Here is a 22,667-nt window from a genome sequence, read left to right on the forward strand (position 1 = left end):
TCCAACCCAGAGATTGAACCTGCATCTCCTGCGTTGGCAGACCACTGAGCCACCTGGGAAGCCCCAGTCCCAAACACAGTAGAGGTCATTAGTGAACTGTGGCTATTTGTCATCTGGTCAAATATTAGTGAAGGACAAGGAAAGGTCAATTAACTATATCTACAGTAATTTTGAAAACCTCTTGGTAGTCATGTCACCTATTATCATACTTTTTTTTTTAGAGTAGTTAACAAGTAGGACGATGATTGATACAAAGTCTTTTTTCTGTTCTATTTTCCAGTAGTAATATCCATGGATATATGTGATTCAGATGTGTCATCATAAAAATTACCTCTTTTCTGGGTCAATCTATCAAATTTTCATAATTTCAGACTAATTTTAGTGGCTGCACCTACATTAAAAGTCAGATTCAGAAGAGCAAAAATCTGGTATTTCAAAATGGGGCAGTGACAATACCTCTCTTTTAAAATCTCAGTGGAAAACACAGTTATGATCTGTCTTGAAGAAAAACATCATTAAATCTTAAAACCTACACTTGAAAGATAATAACTTGTAACATCTCAATGAACTCTCCACAGCTGGAATAACAAGTTACGAAATAACAACCACCATTGGATCTGAGAAGGGACGTGAAAGCTGGTTCTGAATTACAATCACCAGCTCTTAGCACTCAACCAAAAGTCTTCTCCCTTCCAAAAACAGAAACCAGGCCATCAGCAGAACTCCCAAATTAATTTGAGATGAGATTCCTACAGGATTAAAAAAGTGCTTTTCCTCAGAGGTCTGATGAATCAAAAATACAGTATCACAGGTAATTTTCTTCCAATTAGAGTTACATTTAAACAAAACCAGTGTAAGTAAAAAATTAAAGGAAAATTTAAGTACTGCTTCCAAATAGTCTTAAAAATAAGAAACAAACAAAAGCTCAAAAACTTTTGGCAAAAAGTATCCCTTTCTTTCAACTGCTTGGAAGAAATGAGAGTAAAACACAGCTACATGATTATCACACTTTAGTTAGAACTCATATAACCAGATTTTTCATTTGGATTAATTTTCGTCTTTTGCCTATTCCTCTATAAGTACTATTTCTTCACTGTGAAATATGTTAAACTGTTCTAGAACCATACTTCTTTGTAGCAGCCTCAACAATTTAGAACAAAATTTTAAGAAGTGTAGTGCTGTGATGAATAGCATACTAAGGAAAAATTTCTAAAACATAGGCTTATTAAAAAATGGGAGAAAGCCTAATTTTATGACAAAAATCAAAGAAAAATTTATCATGCATATACTTGCATGCCTGCTATGTATCTGGCTAAGCACACTATACATATCTTTTTTGTACTCCAGGACTGAAAGGTAATCACAAACCCTGTGTAAAATAAATTAGATGACCCTAGCTCCAATTTTCCAGTTCTTTTTTAAAAAAATTATTGATTTATTTAGGCTGTGCTGGGTCTCCCTTGCTGCACAGGCTCTTCTCTAGTTGTGACAAGTAGGGGCTTCTCATTGCAGTGGCTTCTCTTGCTGTGGAACACAGGCTCTTAGGTACACAGGCTTCAGTGGTCGCAGCTCCCACGCTTTAGAGCACGGGCTCAATAGTTTTGCATGGGCTTAGTTGCTCCTCGGCATATGGGATCCTCCTGGAGCAGGGATCAAACCTGTGTCTCCGGCACTGGCAGGCGGATTCTTTACCACTGAGCGACCAGGGAAGCCCCTCTCCAGTTCTTTAGAGTGACACTTTATTGTGAAACTCTATGGTGGGGTTGTTTAAGAGCAGACGAGGCTCTTTTATCAAGAGGCATCTGATTATTCACTAAGTCATAAAATATGATTGTGTAAGGAACTGACCAGGAGGAGGCACATGCAGGAGTCTTCTTCATCATGCTTTCCTTAATTTGGTTTTTACGCTCCAGGCCTGGGGATGCGGGCTGGGGCACTGTCTCTACCCCTGGCTCTGGGACATTCCAACCCTGTCCAGAGAGGGAGCCTCCAGCTCCCCCAGAATCCCTTCCAACCCTGATTCTGATCTGCAGAAGCTATTGCTCAGGTCAAAAGCTCTGCAAAAAGCTAGTTTTGACTCTAGATTTTCAAACAATGTGAGGTATTTTCATGAATGTGAGGAGGAAAACATTTCATAAGATCAACTCAACTATGGATGTGAGTTAAGTAACCATAGGTGGGGGGGTGGTGTCATGATGGGGGGAAGGGGGAGGATCTGGCTTTTTTGCCATAAGTAAGCTTATTTGCCACAGACATTTTTGCCACAAGCATTTCTCCAGCAAATACTTTAATCAAATAATGAACTGGCTATAAGGCAGTTCTGCCATAAAAGATAAAATAACAAAAAATAAATGAGGGATACTAAGAAGGACATAATAAAACAATTAGAATAACAGAATTAAAGACTTTATTGTGAAATACAAAACACTTGAACACATTTAAAATGTGTGTAACTGCTGTATTTAAAATGGATAACCAACAAGGACCAACTGTATAACACAGGGAACTCTGCTCAATGTTATGTGGCAGCCTGGATGGGAGGGGAGTTTGGGGGAGAATGGACACATGTGTATGAATGGCTGAGTCCCCTTGCTGTTCACCTGAAACTATCACAACATTGCTAGTCTCCCATATTCCAATACAAAATAAAAAGTTAAAAAATAAAATGTGTATAGATTCATGGCAATACTGCACAATTCATATTATTAATTCGATATTTTTTCATGGGTTATACTAAAGCATTTGTCTTCCAAGTCTTTCATTCACAATACACACACACACACGTATATGCGTATATATACAGACTGTTGGTTTGTCTCTTGTTCAGCATTGCACTTTTTGATTTTTTGCTCAGATTTCTTAGGAGAGGCATCAAGCTTCAAATACTAGGTACTAGGATACATATTTGTGCCTGAGTTTCTGTGAAAGCCTTGCACATTATTTTTTGTTCTTGGCATATTGCCATTTGTTCTTGATAAACATTTCAGAGTTCTAAGGGAAATGTGGGTTCATGCTATGTCTTCAAGGCCCTTGGTCTCTTTCAACTCCAATGTAGTATATTTCAAAATGTGAAACCAATTCTTGGGACAAATCACTGTCATCTGTCATGCTTTTTATATTGTATAGGTCAAAACAAACTGTCAACCACTTATTTTATTTTTTTAGCAAAATTACCATAAGGTTAATTATATGGTTATATGTCCAAAATGTCTGTAGCAAAAATGCTTGCAGCAAAGAAGCTTATTGTGAAATATCAGATATACATGGGATCAAGGATACCAAATGTGGTAAGGGGTTCATAAAAGAAGGACTAGATGTTGCAATCATTCTTGCTCCACCTTTACTTTTTAAAAAGCATTGAGGGGGGATACTGTATAACTGAAGAGAATTTTCACTACTCTCAGTGAGCAATATTTTAATTATTAGGCAAATGTTTGTTTATTATGGTAAAACTCTGCTTCGAAGTTTAATAAAAGTTTATTTTTGAAAATTTTGTCTTAGGAAGATAGACTGTGACAAAGTCATCTAATCGGGATGTTTATTTTGGTAAATATACTGTGTGTTATAATTGTTTTTAATTTTCATTTCATCTTTTTTTCTTTTTTGCATGGGGTAGCAGAAGTGAAGATGGGGACAGTGACGTGGGATGAAAAATTTTAAAATGACTATCTGACATGCCACATCATTAGAAGTGGCTTTTAAATGCCAGTGTGATTCTGTGACCACTGGAGGAGGAAATGGCAACCCACTTCAGTATTCTTGCCTGGAGAATCCTGTGGACAAAGAGGAGTCTAGTGGGCTACAGTTCATCAGGTAACAAAGAGTCAGACACAACTGAGCACACACATGACTGTATGAAGTTTTTTTTTGTTTTTAAACACTTTTCAGATTCTATTTTTATCATGGTCTTCTTCAGATGGGAGTAATGTTACAATGAGATAAATCAGTTGTCTTTCTCCAGAGCTATGCTGTGGGGTGGATGAAGGGAGAAACCTTCCTACCTTTAAGACAGATGCTATTACGAAAATAGATTCACAGTCTAGTTGTACTTCAGCTCCGGAATTCAGTTTTTCTTTCAGCTCTCTGCAGGATTTCACATTGGCCGACTGTCTGAAGATGCCTTTTGTGAGAGGTCCTTTCTGATTAAGAAATAAAAGCATATCCTATGGGGAAGCAAAAGAAAAAGAAAATCAAGATGGCACTTCATGCAGAACAAGCAAGGGAACATATATTTGCCCTTTCCAGCTGCTAGAGGCTGGGGTGTACCAGGGGAAAGTCCTGAAGGCCTGGGGCTAGAAGGCCTGCTAGAGGATTAAACTCTACTTGCTTTTTGGCATCTCTAAATTTCTTTCTCCTATTTACGCTTGCTATATTTAACATCTAAAACATTTTAAACACTTGCTTTAATGAGACTTTTTTCAGTGAACCAGCAGTCACTTCAAGGTACCTGTTAACTTGTCTCTCTCCTCCCTAAGTATTCTCCCATTACTCTCCAATATGGATTCTTTTCCCCAAGTATGAAAATGCTCTTCCCAAAGTCATTCTCCACTTGCTTATCTTGTTCTTTCTTTTTTGGGGTGTTTGTTTCTGGCTGTGTTAGGTCTTAGTTGCTGCATGCAGGCTCTTCATTGGGGTACACGGGCTTAGCTGCCCCATAGCATGTGGGATCTTTGGTCGGTTCCCTGCCCAGGGACAGAACCCATGGTACTGAAAGGCAGATTCTTAACTACTGGTCCACCAGGGAAGTCCCCTTGCTTGTGTTTCTTTTCATGTGGCTTTACACTTTACTTCCTTCTTCTTCTTCTTTTTTTTTTTTTTTTTAACAAATATTATGTTTTTGTTGTTTTTTGGTTGTGCTGAGTCTTCATTGTGGTACGCAGGCTTAGCTGCCCTGTGGCATGTGGGATCTTAGTTCCTGACCAGGGATTGAATCCTTGTCCCCTGCATTGAAAGGTGGATTCTTAACCGCTGAACTATCAGGGAAATCACTATTTCCTTCTTTTAAAATCAGCCTCCAAAATCATCTCCTTTAGGAAGCTTTCTCCATTCCATCCATTCAATTCAGTCTTTTATTTCACTTTCTTTATAGTTGTGTGCCCTCTGCTTGCCGTACAGGAAGAGAATGGGTGTTGGAGACAAGCAACCCATGGGATCTGGAACCTAGCTATGACACATATTTATGGCGTGACCTTTGGTAAACTTGGGCGGGGGTTTCCCTTTAATTTGTAGAGTAGGGATGTTGGTAATGATGATGATAACTACCTTCTAAATCTGTTGTGAAGGATAAGCAATAAAGTGGCTAGATTAGTACCTGGAGCTTATAGATAGATGCACAACATAGAATAAAGGGCCAGGCACCTAGCATATTGCTTGGGGATACTGGACACTCAATAAATATTCTTTAACACGACCCATTTACTATATTAACTGGAAAAAATATATACTCAGTGGCTTTCATTTGATCTCTTATACATACAAAAGATAACTAAATACCAGAAGATGTATCTTTATACTTAAAAGACTTGGAATACAAATAAAATACAAATTAAAAAATGTTAAGATTTAGTCTGTGTTGCTAAAGTGATTAAATGAGACTTTCCGAACAATGCAGGGTTCAAGAAAGGCTGTGAGAAAAATGTCAGGGCTAATGTGGATTCTCTGTCTGCAGTGTAGGTTCTAATTTATCTGAGCAGGTTAATGGGGCTCTTGCCTGAAATCAGTAGGCTAGATTATCCCTCCCTATTATGTCTGCCTTATGACTCTGCAGTAGCTTAATCAGATTTTTTTTTCTTTGGAGGAATAATAAAGATTCCCAGCCAAAGCAATGGGTATCTATAAATTTCCCATTTTTTTAGGGAAATATTTACCTCCCAGAGCATTCCTTTCCCAAACTTCCTTTTCTATTAGTGCTATAGGCCAAAATGAGACTTACCAAGACAGCTTTGGGCAGATTGTCATTCTCACAAATGTCTGGCAGAGAAACCCCGAAGAGCTGTCCTGGGATAGGAGACGTTGGTGACACAGGCAAGTTATCCAGGTGAATGCTAGAACCCCGCCAAAAGGCCCAGTTTATGATAGATCTTCTCCTTTTAAATGTCTTCTGACCTGAATCTAAGGAAGAAGTGAGATTATTAGGAAAAATAATTCAATTCACTTCATCTTATTTCTACAGTTTTCCTTTTATAGTATGTCCATTATGGCTCAATATTCTATAAGTTAAGGAAGAATCAAACATTTGGATTATTCTCCCACCTATTCTTGGGAACATCACTGGCCTACTTAGTTGAGTTCTGGCACTAAGTCTTCAAAGGTGAAAGAAGGGATCCCTTACTGAACTGTAACAACTTAAAGTAAAACATTTTCATACCAGCACATATCCCATTTTAAAGCTGAGACAAAGCATACAAAAAGTTGAAGATTAAACTAGGCCACAATTAAATAATGAAAGTAAGAAAGGAAGAAGGAAAAAAGGTGAGAGGAGAGGAGAAGGGGAAGGAGGAGGAGGAAAAGGGAGGCAAAGGGGAAGAAGAACTAGGGGAAGAAGAGTTGTCTCTATTAAAATGTGCTCTAGAAACAATAGAGCATCATTACCTGATGCTCTACTCTACTGAGAACAGAGACAGGAAGCTAATGTTCCACATTTCCCCACATTTTTCCAGCTGCAAAGACTTTCCTGTATCTTTTTAGTCCCGACTTTCAAAAGCATGTTTAAGGCAGCATGGATGGATATAAACATGAGTGAAACTTGCCCTTGCCACAGTAAAATTTACAACCTAATGGGTAGAACAAGACTGGCGATAGGTGGGTGTAGGGAAAGCAAGTATATTAATAAATAAAATGTCATAAGGGGAGAAGGAAGCACAAAAAACATTCAGAAAACCAATAAATCACATCTATCTACCCAGGTGGTGCTAGTGAAAAAGAACCTGCCTGCTAATGCAGGAGACAAAAGAGATGCAGGTTCAATCCCCAGGTCAGGAAGATCCCCTGGAGCAGGAAATGGCAACCCACTGCAGTATTCTTGCCTGGAAAAGTCTATGGACAGAGGAGCCTGGCAGGCTACAGTCTTTAGGGTTGCACAGAGTCAGACATGGACTGAAGCAACTTAGCACGCACACATCTACACATTACGAGCGCAAGACTGATCTTGGAGGCTTCCGCATTTGATGTGAATTTTGAGTGAACATGATCTCAGTAGGTAGAGGATCTAATTTCATGACTTGTATCTGGTAAGTACTCAATAAGTCATTCTTGGACAGTAACTGAACTGAGCAGACATTCAGGTGATAAAAGACAATGTGAACAAAACAGGCAAAAGTAAGAAAGGTCAACACTGAAACACGATTTTGTGAGATCATAGTTCTAAAGCATTGCTGATGTCATCTGTATCTAACTTTAACATGAAAATTGATGGATTTACACAGAATTTGATACTTAAATGGCTCTTTGAGGTTCCTTTAGGATCTTTCTGCTGCATGCACCTCTGGCCCTCAAAACAAACACACAAGTAACAACTATAAAGGAGAAGAGAGACAGAAAGGACCTGAGAAAATATCTGAAGAGATAATAGCTGAAAAAAATTAAAGACAAAGATAAAATATTAAAAGCAACAAGCAAAAAATGGCAAGTAACATAAAGGGAACTCCCTTAAGAAGGAAATCCCAGAAAGGAAAAAACTGAATAGTGGGAGCTCTAAACATCTTGTATTTTCTGCCTAGAGAATTTCCTTTAGCATTTGTTGTAAAACTGGTTTGGTGGTGCTGAGTTCTCTTAACTTTTGATTGCTGGAAAGCTTTTGATTTCTCCATCAAATCTGAAGGACAGTTTCGCTGGGCAGAGTATTCTTGGTTATAGGTTCTTCCTTTCACCACTTTAGACATATCCTGCCATTTCCTCCTGGCTTGTAGACTTTCTGTTGAGAAATCAGCTAACAGCCTGATGGGAGTTCCCTTGTATGTTATTTGTCATTTTTCCCTTGTTGCTTTTAATATTTTATCTTTGTCTTTAATTTTTGTTTGTTTGATTACTATGTGTCTTGGTGTGCTCCTCCTTGGGTTTATCCTGTCTGGGATTTTCTGTGCTTCCTGGACTTGGTTGACTATTTCCTTTCCCATGCTAGGGAAGTTTTTCTGGGGTTCTATCTTGTCCTTTCATCTGGGACATAACTTTCTGCTTTCTCATTGTGATGAACTCTCTGTAATATGGTTTTGTTTTAGCCACTGTGAGACTATGGTTCTTCTTCAAGAACTGTCTGCCCTCTGATGGATGAGGCTAAGAGGCTTGTGTAAGCTTCCTGGTGGGAAGAACTGGCAATGGGAAAAACTGGATCTTGCTCTGGTGGGCAGGGACTTGCTCAGTATAGCTTTAATCCAATTATCTGCTGATGGGTGGGGCTGCACTCCCTCATAGGTAGTTGGTAGCTGTTTGACCTGAGGTGACTCAGCCCTGGGGTCTCCTGGCTCTATGGCCGGGTTAATGGTGAACTCCAAGAGGGTTTACGCCAAGAGGGACCTTCCTGGCTTGCTTCTGCCAGAGCCCCCGTGCCTGTGGTGAGTTTCTGCGGACCCACGTCTCCACAGGAGGCCCTCCACCACTAGTAGGTACTTTTGGTTTACTTCCCTGTGGGCTCACGGCTCCTTTCCTCTGGGTCTCGGTGCACACAAGATTTTGTTTGTACCCTCCAAGACTGGAGTCTGTTTTCCTCAGTCCCGTGGAAGTCCTATAATCAAATCCTGCCGGACTTCAAGGTCAGATTCCCTGGTGATTCCCAGTCCCTTTGTCAGATACCTAGGTTGGGAAGCCTGACGTGGGGTTCAGAACCTTCACAACAGTGGGAGAACTTCTTTGGTATTACTGTTCTCTGGTTTGTGAGTCACCCACCCAGTGGGAACGGGATTTGATTTTATCATGATTGTGCTCCTCCTACCATCTCACTGTGGCTTCTTCTTTGGCTTGGGACATGGGGTATCTTTCTTGGAGTGGGTTTCAGTGTCCTCCTGTTGATGGTTGTCCAATAGCTAGTTGCAATTTTGGTCATCTTGCAGGAGGAGATGAGCACATGTCCTTTTACTCCATCATCTTGAACTGGAAGCCCTTTATTTGTTTATTTTTAATTTCTATTGCCATATAGTTACTTTACAATGTTGTGTTAGTTTCTGGGTTTCCCTGGTGGCTCAGATGGTAAAGAATCTGCCTGAAATGCAGGAGACCTGGGTTTGATCCCGGGGTTAGGAAGATCCCCTGAAGAAGGGAATGGCTACTCACTCCAGTATTCTTGCCTGTCAGATTCTGAGGCTGCTGCTAAGTCGCTTCAGTCGTGTCTGACTCTGTGCGACCCCACAGATGGCATCTCACCAGGCTCCCCCATCCCTGGATTCTCCAGGCAAGAACACTGGAGTGGGTTGCCATTTCCTTCTCCAATGCATGCAAGTGAAAAGTGAAAGTGAAGTCGCTCAGTCATGTCCGACTCTTAGCGACCCCATGGACTGCAGCCTACCAGGCTCCTCTGTCCATGGGATTTTCCAGGCAAGATTACTGGAGTGGGGTGCCATTGCCTTCTCTGTGTCAGTTTCTACCATACAGCAAAGAGAATCAGTCATGCATATACATCCTCTCCCTTCTGGACTTCCTTCCATTTGGGTCACCACAGTGCATTAAGTACAGTTCCCTGTGCGATACAGTATGTTCTCATTAGTTATCTATTTTATACATAATACCAGTAGTTTCCTCTGTGTTTTCTAAATCCTGCTTGAACATCTGGAATTTCATGGTTCACGTACAGTTGAAGCCTGGCTTGGAGAATTTTGAACATTACTTTGCTAGCATGTGAGATGAGTGCAATTGTGTACTAGTTTGAACATTCTTTGGCACTGCCCTTCTTTGGGATTGGAATGAAAAGGCAGAAGAACCAGAGATCAAATTGCCAATATCTGTTGGACCATAGAAAAAGCAAGAGTACTCCAGAAAAACAACTACTTCTGCTTTACTGACTAGGCCAAAGCCTTTGACTGTGGTGGATCACAACAAACTGTGGAAAATTCTTCAAGGGATGGGAATACTAGACAACCTGACCTGCCTCCTGAGAAATCTGTATGCAGGTCAAGAGGCAAAAGTTAGAACTGGATATGGAACAGTGGACTGGTTCCAAATTGGGAAAGGAGTACGTTAAAGCTGTATATTGTCACTCTGCTTATTTAACTTATATGCAGAGTACATCATGCAAAATGCCAGGCAGGATGAAGTACAAGCTGGAATTAAGATTGCCAGGAGAAATATCAAAAACCTCAGATATGCAGATAACACCACCCTTATGGCAGAAAATGAAGAGGAACTAAAGAGCCTCTTGATGAAAGTGAAAGAGGAGAGTGAAAAAGCTGGCTTAAAACTCAGCATTCAAAAAACTAAGATTATGGAATCTGGTCCCATCACTTCATGGCAAACAGATGGGGAAACAATGGAAACAGTGACATACTTTATTTTCTTTGGCTCCAAAATCACTGCAGATGATGAAGGCAGCCATGAAATTAAAAGACGTTTGCTCCTTGGAAGAAAAGCTATGACCAACCTAAACAGCATATTCAAAAGCAGAGACATTAATTTGCTGACAAAGGTCCATCTAGTCAAAGCTATGGTTTTTCCTGTCGTCATGTATGGTCGTGAGTGTTGGCCTATAAAGAAAGTTGAGTGTCAAAGAATTGATGCTTTTGAACTGTGGTGTTGGAGAAACTCTTGAGAGTCCCTTGGACTGCAAGGAGATCAAACCAGTCAATCGGAAAGGAAATCGGTCCTGAATATTCATTGGAAGGACTCATGCTGCAACTGAAGCTCCAGTACTTTGGCTACCTGATGCAAAGAGCCAACTCACTGGAAAAGACCCTGATGCTGGGGAAGACTGAAGGCAGGAGGAGAAGGATGACAGAGAATGAGATGGTTGGAGGCATCACCGACTCGATGGACATGAGTTTGAGCAAACTCTGGGAATTGGTGATGGATAGGGAAGCCTGGTGTGCTGCAGTCCATGGGGTTGCAAAGAGTCGGACATGACTGAGTGACTGAACTGACTGATCAGTAGTTTAGGAAACTGAACCCATTCTTAAATTCAGAAAGGGGTTCCTTTGTGGCAGCAATGTCAATCTGTGCAAATGTTTGTTTAATATGTATGTTTATATATGTTGAGTGGAGAAGGCAATGGCACCCCACTCCAGTACTCTTGCCTGGAAAATTCCATGGATGGAGGAGCTTGGTAGGCTTCAGTCCATGGGGTGCTAAGAGTTGGACACAACTAAGCGACTTAACTTTCACTTTTCACTTTCATGCATTGGAGGAGGAAATGGCAACCCCCTCCAGTGTTCTTGCCTGGAGAATCCCAGGGACAGAGGAGCTTGGTGGGCTGCCGTCTATGGGGTCGCACAAAGTCGGACACGACTGAAGTGACTTAGCAGTAGCAGCAGTTATACTCAGTCTAGTTTCCTCACATTTAATATGGTTTCACTATTTTGAAAACTATTAGATTTATTTTATCTTTTCGGTTTCACACACTTCTTAGGAAGAATGTTCTATCATAAAGTTATAAACTCAGCTATCCAATGAGTATAGACAGAGGACAAAGTAGAAATTGAGTCTTGTACTTTATTATAAATGCTTTCAGCTGCAGTCATGGCTTTTATTATATACCACAGTCAATTTTAGAGTTCATGTTCCCTTTGGGACTGAGCGGAAAAAAATTTCATTAAAGTTTACTTTCTTGCAGAGGTTTTAATGCATAGCTCTTACTTTCTAAATGTCAAAGGCTGATGAAAAAACATGCAATTGTTATAAAAAATATTACGATGATGTAAATATAGAGCAAATAAAATTCATGAACATACAACTTTCCTCAACAATCCCAGCAAGAGTCAAGTTAAGAGTCTTTTCATGCTTAAATGAACAAACTGAATATTAAAAATTGTAATTCTTAAAAGTTTGTGCTTATTGATTATTAAATAATGACCACAACAAAAAACTTTTAATAAGAAATTTTAGCAAGATGAATATGTAGGAAGCTCTTGCACTCACCCTCTCCCATGGATACAGTTTTTCTAAAACTATACATGGAACAACTTCTTCTGAAAATAATCTGCATATTGGTAAAGAGACCCTGTTACATTGGGCAAATGAGAGGGAAACCACATCCTAGTGGGTCGAAAAGGCTGAAACACAATCTCATTACAAACTCCACCCCCAATACAACAACCTCCAGTCTGGAGGGAACTCAAAACCCAGAGCTTCTCCAGAAGGAGTGAAGGGTTCATACCTCACCCTAACTTTTAAGATCCATTGTCTGAGAGATAAACCCCCAAAGCATCTCACTTTGAAGACCAACAAGGCTCATGTCCATGAGACATATGGGGCTTTGTGGAACCAAGGAAGGGTTCTTAAAGGGTTTATGCCTAGGCTCACCAAACCCAGAGCTCAGTGCAGAAGCAGCCATTTGCAAAGCATCCAGATGTCATATGAAAGAGATTCATTTACTAATTTAAAGCACTGGTACCTGCTTGGTTACTCCCTTGGACAGAGGCTGGTGGACAATATCTTCCTATTCTCTCTCTGTCTTGCTAAAGTCAGCAGCACCATCTTCCTTCCCCAACCCCCTGCACTTCTGTTGGGTATCATCTTTTTATTTTTCCTCTCCCCCTATTTTCTCTTTTTCTTTCCCTTCTTTTCCTTTTCCTTTTTTTTTTTCAGTGAATGCCATCTTTTGTACTCCCCATCTGTCCCATGTCAGCCAGTAGCTACCATTTTTGAGCTCTGCTGTACTCCAGAGTGCTTTTATCTTCTGGAGAGGAGGTTCTACACACAACTCTGGTGCTCTGGTTTTTACATTTGGTGACATGGTTCTTACAGCTGCCACCTGGGAAAGACCTGGTCACGGGGGCTTGCATTCCTGGGTCCCACAGGACTGTAACAATTATAGAGACAGTTCTTGGAAGACTACCATTTCCAGGGCATCACACAGTGTGTGAAACACATGCCCACTTTTTTTGTAAAAGAGGCTATCTGCTTGTCTAGGAACTTCAGTCCTGGGGATAAGCAACAGGTCTGGCACACACCTAGATGGTAAGCAGGTGCTCTCAAAGATGCAGCCAGGGGACACCATCTTTGCACTTCCTCCTGTGTGACTACAGTTCACTAGTGACTCCCAAGAAGGAGCTTATAAACCCACCTGGAGATGCAATTTCTGTGACTGCTGCCAGGGGCCACCTCCAGATAGCCTGGCTCTGGGGGCCAGCAGGGCTGGCCTTGCAGTCCTATAGAACTGCATAATTTGCATTCTTGAAAAGCTGCTGCCTGAGGACTTGGTTTCCAATCAGCCTGAATCAAGGTGCTGACTGAGCTCTCCCCTTTGGGACACTGACTGATCTTGGCACTTCCTTAAGTACCGAGAGCTATTAAATGTAAGATAGGCTTCTTGGATAATTACAAACAGTTGAGAGAAAACCAAGAGCCAGGACAGGGTTGAATGAAAAAGGTTCATCTCTTACACAAAGCCAGCAGTTCAAGCGGAAGAGGTGGCTCTGTCACCCAGTGCATAGAAACCAGGACGGAATCAAGCAAAACAAAGAAACAGAAATATGTTCTAAAAGAAAGGACAAGATAAAACATCAGAAAAAAAGTTAATGAACTGGAGATAAATAATGTACCTGGTAAAAGGTTCAATAAATGATCATAAAGATGCTCACTAAACTTCGGAGAAGAATGGATAAACACAGTGAGAACTTAAAGATAGAAAATACAAGAAAGTTCCAAACAGAAGTCACAGAGCTGAAGAATACAATAACTGAACTGAAAAATAACCAGTGGGTGTCAAAAGCAGATTTGATGAAGTAGAAGAAAGGATCAGAGAACTTGAGACATGGCAGAGAAACTCACCCAATCAGAGCAGCAAAAAGAAAAAAAGAATGCAAAATGGTGAAGACAGATTAAAGGACTTATGGGACAACATCAAGTGCATTAACCATCACATTATAGAGGTCTCAGAAAAAAATAAAAAGGGAAAGAAAACTTATTTGAAAAAATAATGGCTGAAAACTGTCCTAAGCTGGGGAAAGAAACAGACATTCAAATCTAGGAAGCCCAGACAGTTCCAAATAAGATGAACCCAGAGATCTATACCAAGACACATTATATTAAAATGTCAAAAGGTAAAGACAAGGAGAGATCTTAAAACTGCAAGAGAAAAACAACTTTTTATGTACAAAGAAATCCTGTAAGACTATCAGTAGATTTTTTAGCAGAAATTTTAAAGATCAGAAGGAAATAGCACAATATATTCCAAGTGCTAAAAGATAAGAATTTCCAACCAAGAATACTTCACCTACCAAAGTTATCATTCAGAATTGAAGGAGATAGAGGTTTCTAGCAAGCAAAAGATAAAAGAGTTCCTCACCACTAAACCTAAACCATTCTCAGAAGAGATGTCGAAGGTATCTTTTTAAGCTGAACAGAAAGGGTGCTACTGCTGCTGCTGCTAAGTCGCTTCAGTCGTGTCCGACTTTGTGCGACCCCATAGATGGCAGCCCACCAGGCTCCGCCATCCCTGGGATTCTCCAGGCAAGAACACTGGAGTGGGTTGCCATTTCTTTCTCCAATGCATGAAAATGAAACGTGAAAGTGAAGTCGCTCAGTCGTGTCCGACTCTTAGCGACCCCATGGACTGCAGCCTACCAGGCTCCAGTAACAAAATATATAAAAGCATAAATCTCACTGGTAAAGGCAAATATATGGTAATGGTGAAAGTGAAAGTGAAGTTGCTCAGTCGTGTCCGACTCTTTGTGACCCCATGGACTGCAGCCTACCAGGCTCCTCCCTCCATGGGATTCTCCAGGCAAGAATACTGGAGTGGGTTGCCATTTCCTTCTCCAGGGGATCTTCCCGACTCAGGGATTGAACCCTGATCTCCTGCATTCCAGGCAGATGCTTTAACCTCTGAGCCACCAGGGAAGCCTGATGGTAATGGTAGTGAATGAATTATTAATGAAAAGGTCAAAAGACAAAAATAGTAAAAATAACTTTAGCTATAATATTTAAGCAAGGGATTCACAAGATAAAAAAAGACACAAAATATGATATCAAAAAACAAAATGTTGGGTGAGTAGAGAATAAATAAGTAGAGCTTTCCTAAGTGTTCAAACACTGGTATCAACATAAACACTGTTATAAATACAAGTTGTTATGTGTAAGCCTTGTGGTAACCAACAAGCAAAAACCTAAAGTAGATACACAAAAGATAATGACAGAGAAAGGAACCTGAAAGTCATCAAACCACAAAGGAAGACAGCAGGAGAAGAAATGAACAGAGGAACCACAAAGCAGCCAGAAACAATAGAAATGGCAATAAGATACCTATTAACAATTACTTTAAAGATAAGTGGACTAAATTCTTCCATCAAAAGACAGAGAGGGATTGATGGAATAAAAAACAAGACCCACCTACATGCCGCCTACAAGAGACTCACTTCAGAGCTAAGAGGAGCAGTAAATGAAATGGAGACTAAAAGACACTAGAAGAGATCAAGGAAAATAAGAGCTGGTTCTTTGAAAAAATAAACAAAGTTGATAAACCTTTAGCCAGACTCAACAAGAGAGAGAGAACTAAAGTAAAAAAAAAAAAAAATCAGAAATGAAAGAGATGCAACTGACATCACAGAAATATACAGGATCATTAAGAGACTATTATGAACAATTACATGCCAACAAATTGGAAAACCTAGGACAAATGGATAAATTCTTAGAAACATGCAAACTTCCAAGGCTGAATATGAACAGAAAATCTGAATACACTGATTATTGGTAGGGATACTGAATAAGTAATTTAATAACTCCCTACAAATAAAAGTCCAGGACCTGACAGCTTCATTGGTGAATTCTATCAAAACTTTAAATAAGAATTAATACCAATACTCTCAAAGTCTTCCAAAAGGTAGGAAATGAGGGAACACTTCTAAACTCATTTGCCAAAGCCATAATTACTCTGATACCGAAACCAGTCAAGGAAACCACAAGCAAAGAAAATTACAGGCCAACATCTCTGATGAACATATAGGTAAAAATTCTCAAAGAAATCATCAAATTCAATTCAAAAATATATTAAAAAAATCAGTGCCATAATCAAGTTGGACTTATTAAAGGTATACAAGGATGATTCATATTCCACTAATCAATCAATGTGATACACCGTATTAACAAAACAGAAGAAAAAAATCATATGATTTTTCTTTGATCATATCAATAGATTTAAAAAAGCACTTGAAAAAATCCATCCATTTATTAATATGATTAAAATCCTCAACAGAGTGGGAATAGAGGAAATGTACCCCAACATAACAAAGGTCATATATTAATATGACAGATATCATACTCAATGGTCAAAAGCCAAAAAGATTTTCCTCTAAGATTAGAAACAAGGATGCCCACTCTCATCATTATTCTTCAACATGATATTGGAAGGCCTAGCCAAACCAAGTAGGCAGGAAAAAAATGAAAGATGTCCAAACTGGAAAAGAAAAAGTAAAAATGCCACTATTTGTAGATTACATAATAATAATATATACAGAAAACTTTAAAGACTCCATCAAAAAACCTTTAGAAATAACAAATGAATTCAGTCAATTTGCAGGATATAAAACCAATATACATCTGCTGTGTTTCTATACACTAATAACAAGCTATCAGAAAGTTAAATTAAGAAAATAATCCCATTTATAACTGCACCAAGAAGAATAAAATACCTAAAAACAAATTTCATCAAGAAAGTGAAAGACCAGTACACTGAAAACTAAAAAAGCACTGATGAAAAAAAAATTGAAGAAGACACAAATAAATGGAAAGATAGTCCATGCTCATGGATTGGCAGAGTTACTATTGCTAAAATCTCCATACTATTCAAAACAGTCTATAGACTCAATGCAGTCCCTATCAAAATTCCAATTGTGGTTTTCACAGTAATAGATCAATTCTAAAATTTGTATAGAATGACAAAAGACCCTAAAATAGACAAATCAATCTTGAGAAGGAACAACAAAGCAGGGGGCTTCATGCTTCCTAATTTCAAACTACATTATCAGTTCAGTTCAGTTCATTCGCTCAGTCATGTCCGACTCTTTGCGATGCCATCAACTGCCACACTCCAGGCCTCCCTGTCTATCACCAACTCCCAGAGTCCACCCAAACCCATGTCCATTGAGTCGGTGATGCCATCCAGCCATCTCATTCTCTGTCATCCCCTTCTCCTCCTGCCCTCAATCTTTCCCAGCATTAGGGGCTTTTCAAATGAGTCAGCTCTTTGCATCAGGTGGCCAAAGTACTGGAGTTTCAGCTTCAGCATCAGTCCTTCCAATGAACACCCAGGACTGATTTCCTTTAGGATGGACTGGTTGGATCTCCTTGCAGTCCAAGGGACTCTCAAGAGTCTTCTCCAACACCACAGTTCAAAAGCATCAATTATTCGGTGCTCAGCTTTCTTCACAGTCCAACTCTCACATCCATACATGACCACTGGAAAAATCATAGTCTTGACTAGATGGACCTTTGCTGACAAAGTAATGTCTGTGCTTTTTAATATGCTGTCTAGGTTGGTCATAACTTTCCTTCCAAGGAGTAAGTGTCTTTTAATTCCATGGCTGCAATCACCATCTGCAGTGATTTTGGAGCCCCCCAAAATAAAGTCAGCCACTGTTTCCACTGTTTCTCCATCTATTTGCCATGAAGTGATGGGACCGAATGCCATGATCTTAGTTTTCTGAATGTTGAGCTTTAAGTCAACTTTTTCACTCTCCTCTTTCACTTTCATCAAGAGACTCTTTCGTTCTTCTTCACTTTCTGCCATAAGGGTGGTGTCATCTGTGTATCTGAGGTTATTGATATTTCTCCCAGAAATCTTGATTCCAGCTTGTGCTTCCTCCAGCCCAGCGTTTCTCATGATGTACTCTGCATATAAGTTAAATAAGCAGGGTGACAATATATAGCCTCGACGTACTCCTTTTCCTATTTGGAACTGGTCTGTTGTTCCATGTCCAGTTCTAACTGTTGCTTCCTGACCTGCATGTAGGTTTCTCAAGAGGCAGGTCAGGTTGTCTGGTATTCCCTTCTCTTTCAGAATTTTCCACAGTTTATTGTGATCCACACTACATTATAGAGCTATAGTAATCAAAATAAAATGATACTGGCATAAAAACAGATATACAGATCAATGGAACAGAATAGACAGTCCAGAAATAGACGTGTATACTTATGCTCAATTAATTTAGGACAAAGGAGCCGAGAACATACAATGAGGAAAGGACAGTTTCTTTAGTAAGTCATGTTGGGAAAACTGGACAGCAACATGCAAAAATGCAACTGGACCATACCATATACAGAAATTAACTCAAAATAGATTAAGACAGCATTTGCTCCAGGAGCTGGCAACTGGCTAGGTCAGTGTTGCATCCTGGGAATGCAGCTTACCTGATACCATCCATCAGCAACGTGGTGTCTTGGAAAGAATATGGTTTCTATAGTCAGAGGTGATTTCAGATTCTGGCGCTGCTACTTAGCTGAATAACCTTGGATAAACTATCTTTCTTGATACCATGACCTAGCTCCACCCAACTGCATACATGCTCCAGTGCTGGACACTTAGTACCAAACAAGCAGCAAGAAAGGAACACAGCCCCACCCATCAGCAGACAGGCTGCCTAAAGTTGTACTAAGCTCACAGAAATCCCCAAACACACCACCCGATGTGACTCTGCCCATCAGAGGGAAAAGACTCAGCACTACCCACCAGAGCACAGGCACCAGTCCCTCCCAGCAGGAAGCCTACACAAACCCTTGGAACAACCAACCTCTCCCACTAGGGAGGACATCAGAAGCAAGAGGAACTATGACCCTGTAGCCTGTAAAAAGGAAATCTCAAACACTGTAAGTTAAACAACGAGAAGACAGAGAAATATGTTACAGAGGAAGGAGCATGGTAAAAACCCACAAGTGAAAAGGAAATAGGCAATCAACCTGAAAAATAATTCAGAGTAATGATAGTAAAGATGATTCAAAATCTGGGAAATAGAATGGAGAAAATACAAGAAATGTTTAACAAGGACCTAGAAACACTAAAGAACAAACAAGCAACGATGAACATCACAATAACTGAAATTAAAAACACACTAGGGGGAATCAATAGCAGAATAACTGAGAGAAGAATGGATAAGTGAGCTAGAAATAAAATGGTGGAAATAACTGCTGTGAAGTAGAATAAAGAAAAAAGAATGAAAAGAATTGAGCACAATATCAGAGACCTCTGGGACAACATTAAACACACCAACATTTGAATTATATGGGTCCCAGAAGAAGAGAAAGAGAAAGGGTCTGAGAAAATATTTGAAGAGATTATAGTAAAAAACTTCCCTAACATGAGAAAGGAAATAGTCAAGTCCAAGAAGCAGAGAGTTCCATATAAGATAAACACAGGGAGAAATAAGCTGAAACACATATTAATCAAACTGAAAAATTTAAATACAAAAAATTATTAAAAGCAGCAAGGCGAGGGTGGAATAATTTGAGAGAATAGCATTGAAACATGTATATGATCACATGTGAAACAGATCGCCAGTCCAGATTCAATGTATGAGACAGGGTGCTCAGGGCCAGTGCACTTGGATGACCCTGAGAGATGAGATGGGAGGGAGGTGGGAGGGGGGTTCAGGATGGGGGACACATGTACACCCACGGCTGATTCATGTCAATGTATGGCAAAAACCACTATAATATTGTAAAGTAATTAGCTTCCAATTAAAATAAATTAATTAAAAAAGCATATAGGGGAATGTCCATAAGATTATCAGCTGATTTTCTAACAGAAACTCTGCCGGCCAGATAGGATATATTTAAAGTGATAGAAGGGAAAACCTATAAGATTACTCTACCCAGGAAGGCTCAGATTTGATGGAGAAATCAAAAGATTTACAGACAAGTAAAAGCTAAGAGAATTCATTGTCACCAGACCAGCTTCGTTATAAATGTTAAAAGAACTTCTCTAGGCAGGAAGCACAGAGAAGGAAAAAACCTACAAAAACAAATTCAAAACAACTAAGAAAGTGGTAATAGGAATATACATATAAATACTTTAAATGTAAATGGATTAAATGCTCTGATGAAAAGATAAAGACAGGCTGAATGGATACAAAACAAGATCCATATATATGCTGCCCACAAGAGACACACTTCAGATATAGGGAGAAATATAGCCTGAAAAGTTAGGGGATAGAAAAAGATATTCCATGCAAATGGAAATCAAAACAAAGGTGAAGTAGCAATACTCATGTCACATAAAATAGACTAAAATAAAGACTGTCACAAGAGACAAGGAAGGGACACTACATAATGATAGGGATTAATCCAAGAAGAAAATATAATAATTATAAATATTTAATGCACCTACCATAGGAGCCCTTCAATACATAAGGCAAATGCTAACATCCATAAAAGAGGGAAATCAACAGTAACACACTAATAGTGGGGGACTTAACACTCCCCAGACACCAATGGATAGATCATTCAGACAGGAAATTATTAAGGAAACACAAGCCTTAAAGGACACATTAGACTAGATAGACTTAAATGATGGTTACAGGACATTCTGGCTAAAAGCAGCAGAATATATTTTGTTCTCAAGTGAACATGAAATATTCTCCAGGACAGATCAATCTTGGGTCACAAATCAAGCCTCAATAAATTAAAAAAAACCAAAGCATATCTGAAATTGTAATTGAAACTTCATAGCATATCCAAGCATGATGCTATAACATTAGAAATCATACACACACAAAAAAACTTCAAAAAACACAAACATGTGGAGGCTAGACAATATGCAACTGAAGAGATCACTGAAGAAATCAAAGAGGAAGTTAAAAAATCAGTTCAGTTCAGTCACTCAGTCGTGTCCAACTCTTTGCGACTCCATGGACTGCAGCATGCCAGGTTTCCCTCTCCTTCTCCATTTCCCAGAGCTTGCTCAAACTCATGTCCATTGAGTTGGTGATACCATCCAACCATCTCGTCTTCTGTCGTCCCCTACTCCTCCTGCCTTCAGTTTTGCCCAAGATCAGGGTCTTTTCCAATGAGTCAGTTCTTCACATCAGGCAGCCAAATATTGGAGTTTCAGCTTCAGCAACAGTCCTTCCAATGAATACTCAGGGTTGATTTCCTTTAGGATTGACTGGCTTGATCTCCTTGCTATCCAAGGGACTCTCAAAGTCTTCTCCAGCACCACAGTTCAGAAGCATCAGTTCTTTGGTGCTCAGCTTTCTTTATAGTCCATCTCTCATATCCATACACGACTACTGGAAAAACCATAGCTTTGACTAGACAGACCTTTGTTGGCAAAGTAATGTCTTTGCTTTTTAATATGCTGTCTAGGTCTGTCATAGCTTTTCATCCAAGGAGCAAGTGTCTTTTAATTTCATGGCTGCAGTCACCATCTGCAGTGATTTTGGAGCCCCCCAAAATAAAGTCTGACACTGTTTCCATTATTTCCCCATATATTTGCCATGAAGTGATGGATGCCACAAACTGGAGAACATTTATACCAAAAAAGTTCTTGTACTATTGCATAAGTTCTAGGGCCCACAACAGACTTCCAAACCTGGGGATCTGGTAAAGGGACTGAGAACCCCAGGGAATTTGACTTTGAAGGCCAGTGGGATTTGATTACAGAACTTCCACAGGACTGGGGAAATAGACCCTTGGAGGGCACAAACAAAACCTTGTACACACCAGGATCCAAGTTGAAAGGAGGAGTGACCCCACAAGAGACTGAGCCAGACATGCTTGTGAGTGTCCAGGAGTCTCTGGCAGAGGTGTGGTTTGACAATGGCCTGCCATGGGTCAGCGGCACTGAATACAACAGTTATGGGAGCGGTGTGCTGGCATAAGCCCTTTTGAAGGAGGTTACCATTACCAACATTACCCCTACCAAACACAGGCCAACAGGGAGGGAACACAGCTCCACCCATCAGCAGGAAATTGGATTAAAGATTTACTGAGCATGGCCTTGCCCATCCAAGTCAGACCCAAATTCCCCCACAGCCAGTCCCTCCCATCAGGAAGCTTCCACAAGTCTCTTATTCTTACCCTTCAGAGGGAAGACAGAATGAAAACCACAATCACAGAAAACTAACCAAACTGACCACATGGATCACAGCCTTGTCTAACCCAATGAAACTATAGCCATGCCATTTAGGGCCACACAAGATGGACGGGTCATGGTGGAGAGTTCTGACAAAACGTGGTCCATTAGAGAAGGGAATGGTAAACCACTCCAGTATTCTTGCCTTGAGAACCTCATGAACAGTATGAAAAGGCAAAAAGATATGACACTGAAAGATGAACTCCCCAGGTGAGTATGTGCCGAATATGCTACTAGAGAAGAGTGGAGAAATAGTTCAGGAAAGAATGAAGAGGCTGAGCCAAAGCGAAAACAACGCCCAGTTGTGGATGTGACTGGTGACGGAAGTGAAGTCCAATGATGAAAGAACAATATTGCATAGGAACCTGGAATGTTAGGTCCACGAATCAAGGTAAATAGGGAAGGGTCAAACAGGAGATGGGGAGAATGAACTTCGGCATTTTTGGAATCAATGAACTAGACTGGA

General features: G+C 40.0%; 1 protein-coding gene across 5 annotated transcripts in view; it reads right to left on the reverse strand.

Annotated features, from left to right (window-relative positions):
- The window catches only part of ARHGAP20 (Rho GTPase activating protein 20), a 219,124-nt gene that overhangs the window by 13,605 nt on the left and 182,852 nt on the right, over window positions 1-22,667 (reverse strand). For all 5 annotated transcript variants that reach the window (XM_070803387.1, XM_070803384.1, XM_070803388.1 and 2 more), the window contains exons 10-11: window positions 5,933-6,111; window positions 4,002-4,163 (exon numbers count right to left, since the gene is read on the reverse strand). In XM_070803387.1, the coding sequence (XP_070659488.1) occupies window positions 4,002-4,163; window positions 5,933-6,111 (341 nt within the window). The remainder of the gene's footprint in view (window positions 1-4,001; window positions 4,164-5,932; window positions 6,112-22,667) is intronic.

The sequence above is a fragment of the Bos indicus genome, chromosome 15 (assembly GCF_029378745.1).
Source record: "Bos indicus isolate NIAB-ARS_2022 breed Sahiwal x Tharparkar chromosome 15, NIAB-ARS_B.indTharparkar_mat_pri_1.0, whole genome shotgun sequence".
NCBI classification, from domain to species: domain Eukaryota; kingdom Metazoa; phylum Chordata; class Mammalia; order Artiodactyla; family Bovidae; genus Bos; species Bos indicus.